We start from the raw sequence: 23,165 nt of genomic DNA on the forward strand, positions 1-23,165 counted from the left end.
CATCCTGTTTTTAAGCACCTAGAAGATAACTAGATGAATTCTGTCATATCAGTAAAATTTTAATTTATGAACACATTAAAAACTCTGATTTTTTTTTGAGGGGGGAGGAGGGGAAAGTGGTACATGTCATATAACTGTAGGTTTGAAGGATTTGAGAAAATGACAGACAAAASATCAAAGAAAAAAAACTAAAGCAAAATCTGACAGAAAAACAAATTCAGAGCAGTTCTCAAGCAGGAAGAAATAATAAAACAGAAGGATTAAAGGAGCAAATCTGCAGGTGTCCGTCCTAGCCAGTGTATTCATTCACATTAAGAGGGAATACAGTGGGCATGTTAAATTTGCAGGCAACACAAAACTGGGATCATCTCTACAAGCAGGATAAATATTTTTTTAATTAAAAAAAAGTAAAAAAAAATCAACAAGGGTAAGGTTCTAAGTAAGAATAAATATTTGACCAACTATAGGCTGGGAAAGAAAGTGATTAAGTTATTTTGGGAAAAAAAAAACATATGGAATTTTAAAAAAGACCACCTAAAAATGACTGGGCAATATGCTACAGTACCTTTAAAAAAGCAAATAAACTTGGTGATATCCAAAAGAGTACTGTCTATAAGATTAATGTGAGTTTGTCCTCTGTTATACTCAAAAGTAGTAAAGAATGTGCAGAAAGAAAGAAAGAAGGGGGCCCAGACAACTAGAAAATATGCCCCATAAGGAAAATCTGAAGGGATTGATTTTATTTATAAAATCAAACTAAAGAAACTATGTATCACATTGTATAAAAAAGACATTATGGGCTTACATTACACAAAGGTAAAACGTTGTTACATATGACAAAAAAAATCTCACTTGGGAAATCAGCTGCCTGCAAAGGGTTCAACATCTTGCCATAACTGCAGAGCTTTAAGGAAGAGGTTGGTCAAATATCTACCAGGAATGATTTACATCTAGTTACCATGTTTTGTGTTGAAGGAGGTGAGTAAGACCTTCTCAGAGTTCCTTTTTTACCATTTTCTATTGTATAATAGTGGTTCGGTCATTTAAGTCTTTTACACTGTTTGGTTTCAATGTTCTGTTATTGTATTAAGTATATACTGTTATGTGCATCATGATATGATAAAAATCATTCTCATTGTTTAGAAAGGTAATGATTGTTTCCCCGAATTACTATGTTTTTGCAATTCTTCTTTTCAATATATGACATAAATGGTTTTTTGTGCAATGTAGCTGGCACAGAAGCTGGAATTCATCAGTCCATGCTGTGACTATTAAGAAATACAAATTGATTCAGCTGTAATAGTATGAGCGTGAATAAAGCAATAGAAAACCATTGGCTCAAATCTTATGGCAGGTTAAGTGTAACTGATACAAAAAAAACCTCTGAGCTTTTGAAAACCCAACTTTTACTTGAATCAAACAGAATGAAAACAATTTGCACCTGTATCTGTATAAAGTATTTAACATTGCAAAATTCCTATATACATGAAAAGATAAGCACTAAAGAGTCTTTAAATCTAAGAGGAATTTATTACCAGTGAAATCCCTGTTCCTAGTCATGCTCCAACAAAGCTGTAAAGTAAAACTGGGGCAAAATAAATGGGCTGCATAATTCATAAGCCACTAGTCTAACTGGGATTAGTTAATTAACAGTTAGTTAGTTAACAGTTAGTTAGTTAGTTAAGTTACTAACTGTTATTAACTCCCTTGCTAATAATCACRTATATTAGGAGTAATAAGGGACATTGAGGCCTGATCCTCAGAAATATTTATGATCCTTTTGTTGTACATGGAGAAGGAGCCTCCTGGCAAGGAGGCTTGTAGGAGAGACAAAAGAGGCTGTTATCTGCCATACCAGAAGGGCAGAATAGCCAAAGGGCAAAATCCTACAAGTCCATAAGTGTCCACAGAGAAATGTTTGTTGTTTTTTTTTAAATTATTATTTTACTTGGCTAAATCATCTCACAAGATTCAATGTGAGCCCATAACTGGAATTACATCTTGGGTGAATATAGCACTAACTTATAAATATGTACCCAGCCTGGAAAAGAAACAGAAAGAGTTGCTCTGCTAATACAAACCAGAAGCTAGTGGCAGAATTGGGAACAAAAATAATGTKTCAAGAGATCCTGATGAATTCTAAAGCTCCTCTTGACTTAAATCAGATTTGTTTGGTTCCACAACCAAGTTTGGTTTCTTTTCTGAAGAAATTTGCAACTTTTTTTTTTTTTTTTTTCATAGCAGAGCTTGGAATCTTACAAAAGATGCTTCCATCTCACAGCTGCAATGCAAACAAGCTTTCCCACCACAAARCCTGAACTTGTAATTAGGATCTCATTTTGGCTAGTCAGTACATCTATTTTGCCATGATCTACATCTTACAATGTTACATAGATGGTAGTTTTCATGGCCTTTTATGTCTAGCATTTAGAATTTCAATTTGAGGTCCTAATACATGTTATTTAAGAATCATTATTTTAATATTTTAAACATTCTTTAATGAAGAAGCTATATTATATTTAAGAGCTAAGTAAATAGGCATCACTTAACTGCAAATGTGTACTTACACCTTTTCATCATTTCTGTTCCCTTTGGGCATAATCCAGAAAAAAAAAAAAAAAAAAAAAAAAAAACTGAAAGATAAGCATTAAACATCTTGATTGTATTCATCAGAACTGTGGTTTTGAATATGTTGAAGGACACAGTTTGTAATGAAACCTTATGTGCTGGAGCTATGTAGGCTGCATTTCAGATGCCTTCTGTTCAGATGCCTTCTTTGCTGTTGTCTTTACTGCTAAGGCTAGTCCCTATGAATTGCAGAGCTCAGGCAAAAGAGAGATAAACAGGCAAGAGGAAGACCTTCTACTTGTCAAGGAGGATTGGGTTAGGGATCACTTAGGCAAACTGGCCACCCACAAATCTATGGGCCCAGATGGGATGCACCCAAGAGTGCTGAAGGAACTGGCGGAGGTTATTGCTCAGCCACTCTCCATCATCTTTGAGAGATCCTGGAGAGCAGGGGAGGATTAGAAACCAACATCACTCCARTCTTCAAAAAGGGCAAGAGGCAGGAGCCAGGCAACTACAGGCCGGTCAGCCTCACCTCTGTCCCTGGAAAGGTGATGGAGTGGTTCATCCTAGAGAGCATCTCTAGGCATATGAAGGAGAAGAAGGTGTTGAGGAGCAGTCAGCATGGATTCACCAAGGGGAAGTCATGTCTGACAAAATTAATAGCCTTCTATGATGGGATGACTGGCCGGCTGGACGAGGGGAGAGCCCTGGATGTTGTCTACCTTGCCTTCAGCAAGGCTTTTGACACCATCTCCCATGATATCCTTATACGGAAGCTCCAGGAGAGTGGTCTGGACGAGTGCACAGTGAGGAGGATCGAGAACTGGCTGGATGGCAGAGCTCAGAGGGTGGTGATAAACAGGGCTGAGTCCWGTTGGAGGCCTGTGGCCAGTGGTGTCCCCCAGGGGTCAGTACTGGGCCCAGTGCTGTTCAACTTGTTCATCAATGACCTGGATGAGGGCACTGAGTGCACCCTGAGCAAGTTTGCAGATGACACCAAGCTGGGTGGAGTGGCCGACACTCCGGAGGGCTGTGCTGCCATCCAGAGGGACCTGGACAGGCTGGAGAGTTGGACAGATAGGAACCTCATGAGGTTCAATAAGGATAAGTGCAGGGTCCTGCMCCTGGGGAGGAATAACCCCAGGCATCAGTACAGATTAGGGGTCGACCTGCTGGAAAGCASCTCCACGGAGAGGGACCTGGGAGWCCTGGTTGACACCAAGTTAACCATGAGTCAGCAGTGCCCTCACGGYCAAGAAGGCCAATGGGATCCTGGCTGCATCAGGAGGAGTGTTGCCAGCAGGTCAAGGGAGGGGATCCTGCCCGTCTGCTCAGCTCTGGTGAGGCTGCACCTGGAGTACTGGGGGCAGTTCTGGGCTCCCCAGCACAAGAGGGATGTGAAGCTTCTAGCGAGGGTCCAGTGAAGAGTGACAAAGATGATTAAGGGAATGGAACATCTCTCATGTGAGGAGAGACTGAGTGAACTGGGCCTGTTTTCTCTGCAGAGAGAAGGCTGAGAGGGGATATGATTAACATGTATAAGTTCATGAAAAGAGAAATGTAGGGAGGAAGGGGCCAAGCTCTTCTTGGTGGTGACTAGTGACAGTACAAGGGGTAATGGGTGTAAGTTGCAACACACAAAGTTCCATCTCCATGTGAGGAAGAAYTTCTTCACTGTGAGGGCGACAGAGCCCTGGAACAGGCTGCCCAGGGAGGTTGTGGAGTCTCTTTCTCTGGASGTCTTCCAAACCTGCCTGGATGCCACCCTGCACAGCATGTCCCTGCTGGATCAGGGGGTTGGACTAGATGATCTCTAGGGGGTCCCTTCCAATCTCAACCATTCTGTGATTCTGTGATGTTTATTTATTATTCAAATTGTGCATTAGTTGCAATAGATCTAACAAGTTCCTTTAGACATTTTAAGTTACTGAACACATGTTTAGACAACAAGACTGTTGTCAGTTGACTTAAAACTGCTTAGAGCACAGATTAGGTTTTGTGAAGGTCTGTTGGCTGGGAAAAAAATAACCTTAAAATAAGGAGAAGGATAAAGAATTTTGTAAAAGAAAATGCTTGAAAGGCACACGAAGTGTGTGGCACTTCCCTGCCCAAATACTTTAGAAAATATGAGTCAAAGGACAATAAACAAGTTGAGTCCTTTTCAGGGAGGCCTATGGAAAGTAGAGAATTATAATAAACCAGATGGATTTTATAAGGCTTGTGTTACTCATATTGTTCTGCAGTGATACTTCCTCTGAGCGGGCCATGGCAACTTCCAGCCTCTTGCCTGCCTTACATGATCCATGGTAGAGCTACATGCAGCTGTTCAAGAGCACAGCGAGTGCCTGGGCACAGGGAGCAGGACCTACAGCCAAATCTGGGGCCACCACTATAATCATAGAATCATAGAATGCTTAAGGTTGGAAGGGACCTCAGTCGTCATCTAATCCAACCCCCCTGCACACGCAGGGTCACATAGAGCACGTGGCACAGGGCTGCGTCCAAGCGGGTTTTAAAGATCTCCAAAGACGGAGACTCCACAACCTCTCTGGGCAGCCTGTTCCAGTGCTCTGTCATCCTCACTGTCAAGAAATGTTTCCTCAAGTTCCTGTGGAACTTTTGGTGCTTCAGTTTGTGACCGTTTCCTCTAGTCCTCTCGCTGGCCACCACTGAAAAGAGGCCACCCCCTCCTCCTCACTGCCTCCCTTGAGGTATTTATACACACTGATCAGGTCCCCCCTCAGCCTCCTCTTCTCCAGGCTGAACAGGCCCAGCTCTCTCAGCCTTTGCTCATATGGCAGATGTTCCAGGCCCCTGATCATCCTCGTAGCCCTGCGCTGGACTCTCTCCAGCAGCTCCACATCCCTCTTGTACTGGGGAGCCCAAAACTGGACTCAGTACTCCAGATGTGGCCTTACCAGGGCTGAGTACAGGGGCACACGATCACCTCCCTCAACCTGCTGGAGACGCTTTTCTTAATGCACCCCAGGATCCCGTTGGCCTTCTTGGCCACCAGGGCACACTGCTGCCTCATGGTCATCTTGTCATCCACCATGACAGAGAGGTCCCTCTCTGCGGGGCTGCTCTCCAGCAGGTCCACCCCTAATCTGTACTGGTGTCCAGGGTTATTCCTCCCCAAGTGCAGGACCCTGCACTTGCCCCTGTTGAACCTCATGAGGTTTCTAGCCCTCCATCCGTCCAGTCTGTCCAGGTCCCTCTGGATGGCAGCAGAGCCCTCAGGGCTATCAGCTACTCCTCCCAGTTTGGTATCGTTGGCAAACTTGCTGAGGGAGCACTCCAGCCCTTCATCCAGGTCGTTAATGAATAAGTTGAACAGGACTGGACCGAGAACTGACCCCTGGGGGACACCACTAAGTACAGGCCTCCAGCTGGACTCCGCACCATTGACAACCACTCTCTGCACCCTGACATCGAGCCAATTCCTAATCCACCTCCCCATCCACTCATCTATCCCACACTTCCGAAGCTTGCTCAGGAGGATGTTGCGAGGGACGGTTTCTAAAAGTTTTGCTAAAGTCCAGATAGATGACATCCACCGCTCTGCCCTCATCTGTCCAGCTAGTCACTCCTTCATAGAAGGTGATCAGGTTAGTCAAGCAKGATTTCCCCTTGGTGAATCCATGMTGGCTACTCCTGAGCACCTTCTTCTCCTCCATGTGTCTGGAGASAGCAGCCAGGATGAGCTGCTCCATCACTTTCCCGGGGTTGGAGGTGAGGCTCACCGGCCTGTAGTTGCCCGGGTTCTCCTTCTTGCCCTTTTTGAAGACCGAAGTGACATTGGCTTTCTTCCAGTCCTCTAGCACCTACCCCGTTCTCCAGGACCTTCCGAAGATGATGGCGAGYGGCTTGGCTATGACATCCACCAGTTCCCGCAACACYCTSGGGTGCATCCCATCAGGGCCCATGGATTTGCGGGTGTCGAGTCTCCCTAGATGCTCYCTGACCYACTCTTCCTCTACCCAGGGCAAGCCTTCCTCTCTCTGGCTCTCTTCATGTGTCCCTAGGGCCTGGGATTCTAGAGGGCTGCCCCTGACAAACACRGAAGCAAAGGAGGCATTCAGCAGCTCTGCTTTCTCCTTGTTTTCCGTAACCAGAGTACCCACCCCATTCACTAGTGGACCCACATTCTTCCTGACCTTCCTCTTGTTGTTAACATATTTGAAAAAGTTTTTCTTGTTGCTCTTAATATCCCTATAAGCACATAAGCCTGTACTTGATACAGCTTGGTGAGGGCGGGTTCAGCATGGCTTTCAGGACAAACTGTGGTTATTTGGCTGCTGAATTCAAGTCATAATCTAGGAGTTAATCAGTGATTTAGTGCATGTGAAATGTATTGAGGCTGGGGGATATTTTGAATCCTGCCAGGTAGAACTACTCAAATCACTGTAGTCAAAGAGTATTTTAGCTGATGTTATAATATGTGAGACCAAATAAGGGACTTGCTGAAGTAAAAACGAGAATCAAAAAACTGCATCTGCATAGGGACAACTTGTATGTTGTGTAATCTAAATGTATGAAGTTCAGCATTTTCAAGCTGCTTGGCTGATAATGGCCACTATTGAACAAAATTGCTGAAGCAACTGATGAGCTTGATGATACACTTTTATGATATTAATTTCTTAATATAAGGTAGTTAATGCATGAGATAAGACATATTCCTCCATCTTGTTATCTGTCATATAACCTGTAAAAAGTATATAAGCACAGACAACAACTAGGCAAGTTAAGTAGGAAGCTATTAAAGTGACCAGTGAAATAGGTTGCCTTACCTAGACTTTGAACACACTCTTCAGTTTTCAGTCTTTCTATTAAAATATAACAATAATGAGAGCCTATCTATAAGAATTTAGATGAAGACATGGATTTACCTGGAATCACTGTTATCTTTTCCAGTTTCCTGAATATCTAACAGATCTTCAAAAAAAGATCTCTACCTTGAGATTGTATTACTAGGGAAAGAAAATGCCTCAACCCTTGCTAACATTAATGTAGAAGAGATTTCTCTTTCTGTGAAAGTAAAGAGATTTCTCTTTGCACGGACTATACAGGAAACCTAAGCATATTTAAGAGGACTGTTCCATTTGGTATCTAAGAACTTGTTAGGTGCTTAAATCAGGCTGACTCATTCCCTATTACAGTGAGCACAGGGAAAGGAATGCAGCAAAATAGTATGTCCTTGAGCACTGAAATGTACATACTTTGAGATATGGTTTTTGATTCCTTTTTCCTCTATTTCTTTCCTTTATTTTTTTTTTTTTTTTTTTTTTTTTTGTCTTCTCATCCCCATACAATCATGGCTGCAAGCATGTGGTGCCCAAACTGCTTTGCTTAGCCCTGTAAAAAAACATTTGATGTTTAAGGAATATGAAGTTTAAGCAACTTCACACTTCACAAAGTAAGTCCAAAGTGTATCAAGCATTCAGAAGCTGCTGTTGCAGGCAATGATTATACAATCTACTAATTTTCCTTCTTTCAGGATTTAAAGGGGATTCATAGGTTTTCTGTAAATATCTTCTTAAGTATTGAGGAAGTGTAAGTAATTCAGTGAATGTTGGTTATTTGTTTWGGCTTCTTAAGAGGAAATTGTTTTTTGAGTAATTATAAAGTAAAAATCAATGCAAGTCTGATGACTTCAGAGGAAGCACTTTGGGTCAACAGTTAAATACTGAAATGTTCTGTGTGCCGTGAGAGCAGGAAGAACTTCAGAAGTTAAGTACTTCACTATGATCTAGATAAGGGAATAATTTGACCCTATTGCTTTAGCATGCTGTATATCTTCAGGTAAAATGAGTGGAAAATCTTAAAATAGGAGGTGGAAGATCAGAGGTTAAAGTTGTGATGCAATAAAAGTCACAGTCTTATGGTTTGCCATTTAAGTTTAGAAGTTTCTGTAAGTTAAGGCTGAAATGATCTAATACACACTGCTATATTTGGGTAAATTATGATGATATGAATTCCAAAATATGTGCATCAGCGCTATAGCTGAGTTACTTGAGGAGGAAAGTAAGCTATGAGAAATACAAACAGCTTTGAGTTAATGGACACCATATACAAGTCAATCATTTTAATGCTATGTTGTTTGAAGCTGTGTCTCTGCTAACATTTCAGAGAAGATTGAAGCTAATGATGTTTAAAGATAGCCCTAGGTTCTGGCAGGGCTGGGAGCAAACATTACTTTATTACAGTCAAAAAGAAACAAAATAATAGCATGTCAATACTCCAAGCAGTTGGCAAATTTGGATTTTTTTGCATCCTTGAGATTTTCACCCTTCTAGCTCTCTATTCCCTGGCTCTCTGACCTTAGGACCAAGAAGGAGTTTTACAAGTTGTGGCAAAAGTTGTCAAAATGCAACTGTATTTCTTGTAATAAATGCTTGTTTTTGTGTATGACAGACCAAAAGTTCAATCCAAATGCCAAAAAGTCCTGGCCTCGGTATGCATTTTTAAATCTTCCCAGGATTGCTTAAGAAGCATTGACTATAGTTGCAATTTAGACAGCAGGAAAAGTGCACACAGGTATCCGCTTGTGTGTATGTATGTACATCTTTTCTACATAATATGTAAATAAAAGAGAAGATAAATCTAAGGCTAAAATATCAGTGAGGCTTGGGGGCTGGAGGTGCATCTTGTTTTCCCCACTATAGGAGTTAGAAAGCAAAATGGGTTTCATGTCCCCGTCCATACTGACCAGGAATAAGAAAGTGATCTAGACACATGGGTTTTCTCAGGGCATTCCACACTGTTCATCCTGGAGGTGACAGATGACTCAGATGCACTGAAAGCATTACAAGAATCCCAGTGGAGTGGTGTAGAAATAGCCAGTTTTCTGAGAAGGCATATGTGGAGGTTGTGGTTAATGCCCTGACACCAGGCAGAGTACACATTTCTTGTGCTTGTTGGCCTCTCTGAATGTTTCCCAACTGTACCTGCAGTAAATATTCAGCTGAGTTCTTACTAATTTCAAACACATACTYTTCTGTATGCCTGTGCACACTACATGACGGCATTACTTTTCATTTGTGCTTCTCAATAAGAAAGAGGAAATCAAGAGAGAACTTGTTCAGTGTCAGCTTAGGTAAAAGCCTTTGGTTGTAAACTTCCCTAGTTTATAGGGAGGATGGTGAAGAATGCTAATAATGCTCGCATGTAGCTGCGAGTATGGATGGACTAGCTGAGAAATCTCTGTGCTAAAATAGTCTCCACTGTCCTTCACCATTGCTGCACAGCCAAGAGTGCACATTTGTATGCATGGGAAGGAGGAAAGAAATTTTTTGGCTGACTCCACATACCTTCTGACTCCACATACCTTCTCAGAATCTGTTATTGCAGGTCAGAGAAGATTTTCCTGAGAGAGGCGTGATTACACACCTGAAGGATGTTTCTGCATCTGGACTTTACACCACAGTTTGCCATCTCCCAGAGTAATTCTCTTATTCAGCTTATTAGTACCCTGTTGCCCTATGCGTCCGAACACATGGCAGCTCTTATACCTGGAAGCACTCCTGTTGGAAGAACATGAGTTGTCTTACACGTAGAATAGCTGATGTTCCAAGTGTATCCCTTAGAGGGAGAAAAAAAAATACCCATTTTTAGAGCTACAAAATATCATTTATTTTCAAATTAATTTCATTTTATTTTCTTTTTTTTTCCCCCTTGAGCTTACACATTTTTTCTGTGCATTCCATTTTTTCCTTCAATTCTTTCCCACCAAAACTCTAAATATTATTTCATTCYAACACTGTTCTCACATCCTTTACTTGTTTCTTATTAACTTTTCTTCTTTGTTATTTGTGATTTTTCCACCTGGTCGTTCTCTTGCCATAAGGCTTCTTTCAGGTATCTTTTTGCCCTTCCACTGGCTTCAGACAACATTTTTAGCTAAAATTCCTCTTCAAGGAGCAAGATTCAAACTTCTAGCTGGTTGCTCATAGCATGACAAAAGAAGTACCACTGTGCAACTATTTCCAAAGAGTTGAAAAACTGGAATGATTTTCTTTTGAAAATCTGATTTTCATGGATACAGTGAWGAGCTGCTCTCAGTGTGCTTTTTAAATTGCTGTGCTGAGTTTACTGATAAAAATATCACATCCTTTCCTAACAGCACTACAAGTAGTCTGTAACGACCAAGCAGTCCTGTCTTGTCATTAYGCCAATCTGTACTGTAGAATTGCTAGATGAGCTCTTATGTGTGAATCTGAATAGTGAGCAGAGATGCACAAATAAATCACCTCATTTTCAACATGAGCTGATAACGCTAGCAAGTGCCTTTTGTATACTATGCATATTGTGTTGAAGTAATGACTTTCAGATTGAAAAAGCTAGAAATGGGATACAGTGACATTGTGTTTGTTGAGTTACTGCCCCAACTACTTGACATAACAGTGAATAGACTGAAAAAGCATGTGAGTCCTTAAGCTAAGTTAAAATTGAGAAATAAAAGAGAAATGCTTTAAGTTACATATAAGGAATGAAAATTATTGTGGATTGAACAATCAGATGAGTATATGATGACTAAGGAGATAAATTTCCCTGTAAATCTAGAGATATATCAGACTAACTAGCCTGGATCAATACTTATGTCTTTTTCTAGCTGATTTAGAGTGAATTTGTAGGTTATCAATTTGTGGCTCAGAGGTGATTGTAAGTAGTGCTACTAGTACCACTTTACTGATTGACATTGACTAATTACATTCATATGGCTTCMTCATCCCAGTCTAATAAGCTATCTTGATATGGAAAAGATTTTGGATGCCTCAGATTGTAAAACACAGAAACAAGCTTTAAATGAAAGAACTTTCAGTTCTTTGTTATAAAATACAGAAATACACCAAAAACCTGAAAATACAGACACACCTTAGAATAGGATTTAAAAATTCTCKCCTAATTTGTCCTCTGTTGGAGCGCTGTGCTACTACTTCCCCATTTTCTTGAAGAACAAGTTGGTATGGATGCACATGTGAGTGTTCAGCAGAGCATTAGGACCTTAGGCTCCTAACAGTGGGTAAATTTATTTTTCTATGCAATCATGCCTCAGAACAGCTCCTTAAGAACTTTCCTTTCACATTTATTTTCCCATTTTATTTTATAACTCTAGCTTCTCTGCTTTTAGTCACAATTTCCTTGTGAGAATCACAGTTATTTCTTCATGATTCTGTCATCTTTTTAAAGCTTAGGTAAACCACTCGGAGGATAGGAAACAATTCCATCTTGCTTAGAACTGGCAGTTCAAGGGACCTGATACGAACATTTATATGAGACTATTCTTTGTGTGACTAATCYTTTGCTCTAACAAATTGTTGCCTGTGGGCTGTTTACATACCAACAGGTTTTATAAAATATCTCACTCTGTTTACAACAATATATTAATTGGAAAGAGGCTGTGTTAATTAACTGAACTGTTATTTTTAAAGTGTTTCYGTCAATCTACCCGGAAGCTAAGATCTGTAAGGGTAATAAGTAGTAAACTTGCAGTTTAATATTCTGTAGCTGTTGTTCGATTAAGAGGCCTGTAAACATTTCTCCTTTGTCTTACAGGTGCCGCCAATCCTTCTGGACAAGCAGTTCTCTGAATTTACACCAGATATCACTCCCATTATTCTGGCTGCCCACACAAACAACTATGAAATCATCAAGCTCCTTGTGCAGAAAGGGGTCTCCGTGCCCCGGCCCCACGAGGTCCGCTGCAACTGCGTCGAATGTGTCTCAAGTTCAGATGTGGACAGCCTCCGCCACTCTCGATCCAGGCTCAATATCTATAAGGCCCTGGCAAGCCCATCCCTGATTGCTTTGTCCAGCGAGGATCCTTTCCTTACTGCTTTCCAGCTGAGCTGGGAGCTGCAGGAACTGAGTAAAGTGGAAAATGAATTTAAGTCGGAGTATGAGGAACTGTCGCGGCAATGCAAGCAATTTGCAAAAGATCTTCTGGATCAGACACGGAGTTCCAGGGAATTGGAAATTATTCTTAATTACAGAGATGATAATAGCTTGATAGAAGAACAAAGTGGTAATGATCTTGCAAGATTGAAACTGGCAATTAAGTACCGTCAAAAAGAGGTGAGTGTGTTGGAGAATATTTAAGCATATTTAGTAGTAGTAATGTGATAGATAATAGCCTGAAAGGCATCCTTTTAAATGAGACAAATTGCTGCTTATCTTTTTTTGTTCTACAGGGTATCTTCTTTTTTTTTTTATATTTCTAATTAGGCAAATTTGTGAAGCTCTTATGGTTTAATAATATCAAAATTTGAAATGCTCTATTATAGCACAAATCCAAAGAGATTTTTTTTTTTTTTTTTTGCACCTGAACAGGCACTCTCTCCAGTAGTTTCACACTGAGCTCCTTTGTGCTCAATGGGATTTGAGCACAAGGATCAGAAATCTACACAGAACTTTAAGACAGTATTATATATAAATTGCATCTGACAGGAAAAAGAGGCTACATGTTTACATTTCTGTAAAACAGTATGTTTTTTCAGAAAGTAGATATTATTCTAAGGAGATACTAAAATATAAGAATAATAGCAATGTGTGACCCCCCCGAAACTTTGACAATCAGCTTGGTTATCCATATGGGTTCCAAATGGAAATACCTATCTATCAATTGTGAAGATAGTTAAAAAATCTTGAGTTTGCTAAACAGCTAGAGATGTTCAACGGGAATCAGAAGATGACTGCATGACTTTTAAACATATTGAAGTTCCCATATGCATGCAGAAAAGAAGGCATTTAGACAGAAAGAYTTTAGGTTTAGGAAAATAGTTTCATGGTATGTTAGGTTTTTCAGAGACTTCCTCAGAAAAAAATGCTGTATTCTAAAATATTCATGCATTGAAATTAAGTACTGACTTGTCATGATTTTTTGAAAAGAAGGATAAAAAGTTCGAGTTTCTTAATTTGAGAATCAGAAAGTGAGAGACATCTGCAAGGAGAAGTGTTTTTTATAATGCCATCTGATTCCTAGGCCTAATTAAATTGCAATAATACAGATGATGACACTTTAATAGAGTCTTTGCAATGGCAAACATTAAAGCTATACTGATTCTCAATGCAACAATTTCAGATCARTGGATCTCTTATATTTTACATGTATTTTTCATTTGTATAAATATTTCCCACTGACTGACTGAAAAGTCTCACTGAAGTAAAATGAAGAATTAGATTCCTTTGTTCTGCTCCTAATATATTTGCCTACAGGATGCTGACTTACAGATTCACAGATTCACAGAATATTTAAGGTTGGAAGGGACCTCTACAGATCATCTAGTCCAACCTTCCTGCTCAAGCAGGCAMACCTACAGCATGTGACACAGGGTGGCATCCAGGCGGGTTTTGAAGACCTCCAGAGTAGGAGACTCCACAACCTCCCTGGGCAGCCTGTTCCACTGCTCTGTCACCCTAAATGGTACCCACTTAAATGGTACCCAYATCAATAAACCAGTTAATTTCTGATCATTACAATAGCACTCAGGTAGATCCAGCTCAGAAGACCAAGAAACTTGTATTGAATGGCAGCAAAACACACTCATGCTCTCACACACTCATCTCACAAGCACCCTCCCAGCCCCATATCCCTCAGATATCAGCAGCTAAGGAAGAAGCTTTTTTCCCCCAAAGTAAAATATATATCTAAATTGTATTAGTTGTTCCCCACAGCCAAAGGTGCTTGTCTTCTGCATTTCTATTCTTTTCACACCTGTCACCAGACCATGATCATCTCATTCATACACTGTCAAGAGGCCTCCCAGCGGTATCGCTTCCCAGCACGTGGAGTCATGTCAGGGGGGACCTGCCATGTATTACTAGGGAAGGCACCTCACTGATGAAACTCAGCTCTCTTCTTTCATTAATAAATAACAAGGTTGAGAGACATTTGCAGTTTGAAGTCTACACTGCAGAACAAGGGCTGGCAAGACTGTGAAGAATATGTGTTCTGAGCCGGCTGACACAACCAGAGAGTATGTGTCAGTGTGCATTTCATTTGTGCTTATCTGCAACTTTATTTTAGCAGAGCATATGGGCTGGAACACCCAGGGATTTTTTTTTTTTTTTCCTTTTTCTTTTTCCTGTTTGTTTTGCACCACTGATGCTATTCGATTATGGCTGAAGACATGTTGCTGGTGCCCGTGGTGCCTGTTTCTAACACCTACTGTTGCTAGGTTACAATTAGCAGCAGGCAGGAGAGGCTCTCTGAAGCTGTACAACACGGTGCTCTGCGCAGAAACATTTCATTGTCTCATTCTCTGTTGTATTGTATTCTCACAGCTAAGGGAGAATTTCATTTAAAAGGCTTATACATCTCTTGTCATTTAGAGTTGCATTGTGCTAGGTTCTTGGCATGTGGTGGGCAATGATAAATAGCTTTCTGTTTTCCAGAATCAAATAAAAATTGTTATTCACGTCCAGTTTAATTCAAGGATGTAGAAGGAAATCCCCAATTCTGTATATAATTTAAAAGAGAAAGTTAATTTGCATAATATAATCCTCATACATCATTCTGAGTTCAGGAAAATTGGAGAACCTTAGGACAGCAATGCAGTTCAGAGTATGATAAAAGTCCTTAACAAGTAGCAGTCCATCATTGTTCTTTGCTACTAGTTGAAAAATGCATGCTCACTATCATACATTTTGAAAGCTTCTAGTAGAGAAACTGCAAGAGAACCAAAGTGTCTCTTACCTCTCACATAGCTTTGCTGTAGATTTGCTTTACCWTTCTGCCTCTGTTTAGGGATTACACATGGGGAAAAGTGCTTGCTGAACTGTGTGATTATATTTTGACTACAAATACAAAAAACAAGAGTGATGGGGTTAAAAGAGTGAATAAATATTGTCTGTTTTCACAGTAAATTTGTTAGTGTGTTTTAAATGCTTCTAATATTAATTTATATCGCTGTCATATTTTACTCCATGCTTTAGTAATTTCAGCTCTAGTGACCTCATACACTGTATRTTATATTGCAGGATGTGGTCCTGTGTCATTACCAGTAGGACTATCTTATTTTGCTTTGTTGTTAGACAGTCTCATATCAGCACTGCAGAAATACGAAATTTTGAATACAACAATGAACCTTTTATTTTTTCACTTTTCATATGAATAGACTAGCTGTCATTTCAGTTATTTATTTTTCCCATTCTTATTCTACTGCAACCATCTTTTACTCCCGTAGGTATGTACAAGACCAAAATACTTCCCTTGATCTTATCTCATAGAACAGCAGTTTTGAAATAAAAAAAATAATTTTAGGCTACTCACTATGAGTGAGAAAACCTCAGTATCCTAGTAAGAAGACCAAGTGAGAAATCAAAAGCAACAGCCTCAGCTGAAGGCAGAGCTAGCATCTGGGAGTTTAGGAAACAGTAACAAGAAACAGCAACAGACTTTTTGAAGATTTGGAAGATAAACASAGTTCAGATTTTAAAAGCTAGAAGAAGTAAATGGCCTTTAAGGCGGGCTTTCAAGCCATTAACAACATAAAAAGAGAGAATCCTAAACAAAGTCCTCAGAGCTTTCCTGACGACTTTACAGTAAATATTATGTCTTACAGGAAAATTCTTTTTTTTTTTTTTTTTTCCAAGAGAACGTTTCAAGAGAAACACTAATTTATGCTGATGTTAATAAAACTGTTTATGAAGGGGCTGAGTAATGAGGTCTCTATGGACACAAGCAGGTCACAAGTCTTGGGGTCCTAAGCTCCCACTCAGCTTGTAAAAAAAAAAAAAAAAAAAAAAAAAAGAGATTTATTTTGGAAAAATAATAGATCAGGTTTCCGAACCCCTAGAAAGAAAGTCAAAATAGCATATTGTATTTTGATAAGCAGATTTTATTTTGGTGGTGTAATATTTTGGAGGACTGCCCTCAATTTTGCAGTTTTATCATCAAGCTTGCTGGGGATGAAGCAGACCTACTGTTTGACTGAATAGTGTGCAATCATATAAACTGCTGGGGARTTTGCAGTGCATGTCTGAGGTAATTCTGTTAACATCCTTTTTTGTCCATCTACTAACAGTGAATTTTAACAGTTTTATTCTAACTAGCGTTTSAGATGGATTCAGAGGAAATGCTTATGGAATATAAGAATCATTTCTGTTTGTCAATCATCYTGAGGTGTCTACCTCCATCTAAAAAGAGAGTTGAAGTACTTCATTATCAACAGAATGCAAAGTATATGAAAATCTGCACATTTCAGTGTGATACTCTTGAAACGGCTTAATGTCTAATTTTCTTCTGCCRTCTTTAAAACTAAGGCAAATGCAGGAATTATGCAACACTCATGCATGATTATGGCATGATTGTGTTTCATATTTAGGTGTTAACAAGGAAGCCATCACTAAATTTGCTAAACATTACATTTAGAATGGAATTGTTTTTCTGGTCTAGCCTTTTTTTTATGAAGGTTTCTTTCAAAACAACAAATAATGTTAAATTTTAACATCTCTTTCCAGTTAATTTCCCTAGAGCTGAARTGTCAATGTTTATCAATAAAATCATCTGCCTAACTACCTAGAAAACTCCCCGAAATGACTCTTGCTACCTTCTAAAATTTAAGGCAGGCCCTGGCGTCACTTATTTTTTTCTTATTCATTAGTACTGCAGATCCTGAAGGGTATAAAGAGAGAAAGAGAGGGTTTTAAAATCTGAAAACAGGTAAAGACATTCAGTTTTAATAAGAGAACAGGTGGTACTAATGAGAGAGACTTCAAGGAAAACAGCTTAAAAGTCACTTGCTCACTTATTCTCAGGCAGGCAAGAAGTGAGATGATAGAATCCACAACCAAAGATGCCCCACTGAACAAATAAACATATTTCATAGATCATTTTTAACACAATGTTGTGTGCGTCCACATTGCAAATCAAAGATTACTGATGCAAAAAAACCCACTGAATTATTAATTGGTTAACTAAATCCTAGATACAATAATAATTCATARTAATAATGAATTCATAATTAAATAATATAAATTCAATAATAATGAATTCCTACTTAATAAATATTTTCTTGTTATAAAAATAAATGAGATGAAGAGTAAAGATTTAGATTTGTCACTAATTATAAAAGAACCAGTCTACATAAAATCATCAGTTCTTCTTTAGTTTTCAAAAAAAAAAAAAAAACAGTGCCACTTAAATGGAAATGTTTCACAACAATGTCACACATTCAAGAAAATTTTCAATGAAAACATGTCAAATCATTTCAATGTTGTCATTTAATTTAGTTGTCTAAACACTGCATTTTACAATGTAAAGCATTTTGTTTGCAGTTTCTTCTAACATCACTTGGACTTTAATATTTTGACAGTGTAATGTTTATATTTAATATCATCCATATGATACTATTTCAAAAAGCCATGTAAATATAACCAAAATCAAATGTTGTTACTTCTTTTCAAAATTAGACTTTTCAACAATGGTTAGAGAATATGTTTTGAAATTACTGAAACAAAACATTGGCATGTTCTTAATAATATGCTTTAATATTCAAGTTTTTCATTCTATTGAAAATAGCTTTTTATTCTGATTTGGAATATAAAATATGTCTGGAAATACTGGAGATTTCCACAGAACTCTTCAGGTGATGGTAAGGTATAAGGCAAGCTTTGCAAGTGTTTCAGAGTTTAGAAGTGCCAAACACCACAGACTGATTTTGAGTAGTGTTGGTAGCCATTTCAATGAATTTCTCATTAAAATTCTTTCAGATGCAAAAGTCTGAATCATTGTCTATGCAAAGAGGAATGACTGGGGATAGAGCATCTAAGGATTATTCTTTGTTTGAAAAGGATCTGAAAGATAAACAGAAACACAGCAGTTACGTGTCTGCCAGTCACTAGTTATGCAAGTATTTGTCAGAAGAAAGGTGCAGTGAGAAGGCTCCATATAAAAAAAATCAATAAATAAAGACCAGAAAAAAAAAAAAAAAAAAAAAAAAAAAACTTGTATAATATTTGGACATTTTTAACACCAAAGGAAGATGTGTTTAGTCTATGGATCCGATAACTGCAAAAAATGAAATATACAAGTTTGGGTTCATGTCTCCAAAATGCCCGTTTCTGTAGACTTTCAGACATAGTATTCAAAAAGTTTGATAAACATTTTACCAGACAAAAGCAAGGTTCTCTAAAATAGGTCATATGTTTGCTTCGTAAATCATATAAAATCTCTGTGTTTATAGATAAAGACTCCACAGATTGTTAAATAGCATAAATTATGTAAGTAGCTTATCCACTGCATTGACTTAAAGTCTTGCTATAATTGATTATGTATTACCTCAGGACTGAATGAACTTTAGGTGTCCCAGTGGGAGCTGTCATTGCTGTTACTAGAAAAAAAAAACATATTTTTTAATCATAGGGTGGGAGCCTGACTGCTTGACAGAAGCATTAAATTGTTTTTAAATTTTAAATGCATGGCATAGCAGTCCTCCTTTTGCATGTGAGCAAATTCCTTATACGGTCAAAAGAGAGAGGTACTCACAGAGGGAGATCCTGTCTCTTAAGATAAGTTAATTCCAAAGATGTGTCTCTCTCCTCCCTTGGGTGGATGAGGAAACAAGGCACTTCAATTAGCACAACTACTTCACTAAGCATTGAAAATTTAGATGCGAGTTAGACCCATTATTGCATCAACCACAATTTCTACCCTGTGGYGACAGAGATTTCAGATATTGAAGGCTCAGAGCCCACATAAAGGGAAATGAATCTCAGGAGCAACTTTTTAATGGTGTCTCAGAAGGCACCTATAACCTTTGAATGTTATATGCCACACAAAAGCTACAGCCATAGGATCACGGTTCTAGTTAAAATTATTCACAAACTGGTGCCAGTTTCTTTTCATTCTGGACACGTGGTGGAAATAATTTGAAGAGGATAAGACCTGCTGTTAAAAAAGTACAGTGGCACTCTCCCATTTCGGGTCTTTCTCTGTATCTCCCTTAAAAGAAATGTTGCTGTGATGCCTGCCTTGAGCAGAAATAACCAGTAGTGCATATCCCTAACCAACAGTGCACAGCCGTAGGTTCGGGTGTGTTGGCAGCAATACTGTTTGGCATTAAGTTTGAAGGTGTCACCCACCACTAATGAACCTGCAAGCTTCATTACAAACCTGGGACAGATTTAATCCACTGAGATAATTTCTCCTGCACACAAGCGTAAATTACTGGCTTAATGAACAAAATTTTGGAGAGGAAAAAAAATCCTTAAAAAGTGGACAAATACCACCCAAGCTTTCATTTTAAATGAAGCATTTTTAACTTCTCCCCCCGCCATGTTTCTTGCTTCCTAGGACACTCTTAAGCAACCCATCTTCTCTTAAACATCTTGGAGGTTCCTAGACAAAGTCTTCTGTTCTTTTCAACAAGATCTAACTTTTCAATACTGTTCTGGGAGCTATTGGCCTGACTGCTTAACCATGGCACATTTAAATAGTTAGCTGGCTGACAGCTCTGCACATAGTTCCAATGCAATTTTTTTTCTTCTTGGCAGAAACTATTGACAGAATTCCCTCCTTTAAGAGAACTAATGATTAAAAACTAAAACAAGACAGGCAAGGTAAAAAATTTAGACCTGTCTGTTGGTTCTTTCCATTTACCTTCACCTTGTTTCACCAGATATCCATAGGGCATTCTGCTTTTCCCTCTCTACGCCTTGTTTTTCCTGTAGGACTTAGTAATATAAACATAAAAAAGTAAAGATTTTCTTCATCCTTTGCTTCTGTGAATATGTACACCCTTTACCAAATATAAGATTTATAAGAAGAACAAACTCCAATTATATGAACTTACACTTCCCAAGAGCTCAGATCTTTATTCAAAATTGCAAACAGCAAATAAAGCTTTCTATACTTGACAATTTCAGGAGTTAAAGTTGGGCATGAGAGGAGTATTGTATTGCATTAGTATTGCAATCAGGAGGTATTTTTTTGTGAATAAAACACAGCTTTTGGGTTTGACTGCAGTCATTGGAACTTCTGGAGCATCGACTGAAAATAAAATATTCATTTATATTTATTATAAGTGAAATATTTATTTATAAAATAAAATACGAACATGTCCTTCTTGCGGAAGCACTTGATTTTCTTCTGTGGAGAACAGGATCACATTCTCCCTCACTGCAGTCCCTGTTCACCAGAATGTCCTCAAACTATCTGCTCTGACATGGTCCAGCAACATCTGCCACCATCCTTTGATCAGCTTCCTTCTAACTTAAGACTTAACAAAATCTTGTGATCAGATGATGGGAAGGAAGAGCAAATTGCCAGCACTTTGATAACCATCATTTGAACTTTGAACTTTCATTACCCACTATTTCATCCGTAAGACTGAATGCTAGAAATAGTTTTCCAATAGTAGTTGGATTGATGGAGACATTCAAAAAATTAAATAAAGCATGATACTCTAATTATATTCTTTCTATCCTAGTTGGCTCCTAGGAAGGAGCCAAGCTCTTCTCAGTGGTGACTGGTGACAGGACAAGGGGAAATGGGTGTAAGTTGGAACACAAGCAGTTCCATCTCCATATGAGGAAAAACTCCTTCCGTGTGAGGGTGACAGAGCCCTGGCACAGGCTGCCCAGGGAGGCTGTGGAGTGTCCTTCTCTGGAGATCTTCCAAACCCGCCTGGATGCCGTCCTGTGCCCCGTGCTCTGGGTGTCCCTGCTAGAGCAGGGGAGGTTGGATTAGATGATCTGTGGAGGTCACTTCCAACTTTAACTGTTCTGTGATTTTATGGTTCTCTGATTCAATAAGCTTTCCTTGTGATGCATTTAAACCTTCTTCTGTTTTTGTGGTAACACTCCAGAAATCAAACATCCATATCTATTTCTTTATCACCCTTTGTCCCTTTTTTTTTTTCTAATAGTCCCTGCTCTGCTTACTGGATTGCTTGCTTTTGCCTTCTTTGCCCTAACCACAAAGCCAGTATTTCTGAAAATATTCCTGAGCACCATCCACTTCCATTGCTTTTGTCCCCCAAGAAGAGAGGGTTCGGATTTGTGGCAGTGAGAGGTAGAAGGATCTTGAGACAGAAACAATCTTTCCTTATGGTGACCACTAGGAACACTGTGTCTCAGATCACTGTGGTCTCAGGTGCTTCTACTAAATGCTGCATCATTTTACCTTCTTTTCTCTAATTTAGTGACTCTAATTTGGGAGATAAAGCAAAGGAAACAGGATTTTTACACTAAAATCCGTGTAAAGATGCACCTGTAATGAAAAGAAACTTTATTTCCCTGTTTCAGTTACGGGACAGAGAGCCTGGCTAAGCAAACTTGGCCTGTGCAATGCCAGTCTTAAGAGTACCCCAATTCATCCCAAAGGAGGATAGTCTCAGTTCTGATGAAGCTGACACAAGTGCTTCAGATCAGACTGCAAGGCGCACTTTGGGGTACATCTGACCCACAGTCTGTGGGGACAATCAGGGCTCCTACATCTACTTTTACTGAGGCTATCTAGGTGGCTGTCAGTCTTTTCCAGAGAACCTAATGCTTCAATTTATGTGCAACAGCCCACCTTCCCCCACATGTTCCCTGTTGTTACTGGGACCATAAGATCTTTGGAATAAAGATTGCCTCTGCTGACAGGTTTTCTGCTGTGCCCAGCACAAGCAGACTCATGATGGTGATGATGATTACGCTGTAATGCTCATTGCAGCCCCTAATGCCTCTGTGCTTCTGTGCACCTTCCCTTTAGTGAATAAGAGTTCTTAACTTTCCATTAATAGTTTGCTAAACATGAAAATAGGATTATGCCTTTTGAGGGCAAAATTCCAGAAAACTTTGCAGTTGTTACTTACATACAGCTTCAGCTATCTGGAAAACAATCCATCGACATCTGTTAAATACTGCTGGAGGGACTGCAAGAAGGATTAAAAAAAAAGCATGCTGTGTTTTCACTGAAAGTTGTGACAAGCTTGGCAGTTTTGCTGCTTTATGAAATTAATTTTATTTTATTAGTGTGACTCACAGATATGGAACACAAACTTTTTTTTTTTCCCTCTGCTTCTATGTTGCTTAACTTTCCTGGTATTTTCACTTGCGTTTATATAGAACTCATTTTATAGGACCTGACAGAACTTAAAACCAGTGCAGAGGTATGTTAAAATGGAATAAAGAGAGGAAAAGACTGAACACACTTTTCTTTTTAATTATCTTTTAGTTAATAGAATAATTTATACAGTTCCATGCAGCAGATATTTAGATATTCAGATATATTCATATATGCAGGAAGAGTATATTTCCACACAAATGATTGAGCAGCATCTCAATTGTGCATGCTACTTTTTTGATTCGTCTCCATTTCTCCTGAAACAATGAATCTACTAGTATTTCTACATAGAGTTTTGTTTGTTTTTGTTTGTTTGTTTTTTGTTTTTGTTCTTCTTTCCAATTTAGGCTTGTTTTCTGTAATCTGCAGAATCTTCAAATAGGGTGATTTTTTTTCTTGCTTTAAATTTATGCTCTGCCATTTTGATTTGCTGCCAATTTACTGTTTGCATTATTTTACCAATTTCAGATACTCCATTAGAGAAAAATGCAAACTCTTATTGGGGAAAAAGGTTAGAGAGATGACTGTGTAGCTATTTTGCAAA

At 38.9% G+C, this 23,165-nt stretch overlaps 1 protein-coding gene across 1 annotated transcript in view; it reads left to right on the plus strand.

Moving 5' to 3' along the window:
• TRPC4 (transient receptor potential cation channel subfamily C member 4) overlaps positions 1 to 23,165 on the plus strand; it is a 120,848-nt gene that overhangs the window by 43,161 nt on the left and 54,522 nt on the right. Inside the window, exon 3 of the mRNA XM_026033939.1 lies at positions 12,127 to 12,645. Within this exon, the coding sequence (XP_025889724.1) occupies positions 12,127 to 12,645 (519 nt within the window). The remainder of the gene's footprint in view (positions 1 to 12,126; positions 12,646 to 23,165) is intronic.

The sequence above is a fragment of the Nothoprocta perdicaria genome, unplaced genomic scaffold (genome assembly GCF_003342845.1).
Source record: "Nothoprocta perdicaria isolate Ctin4 unplaced genomic scaffold, notPer1 scaffold_137, whole genome shotgun sequence".
In the NCBI taxonomy this organism is placed as follows: Eukaryota; Metazoa; Chordata; class Aves; order Tinamiformes; family Tinamidae; genus Nothoprocta; species Nothoprocta perdicaria.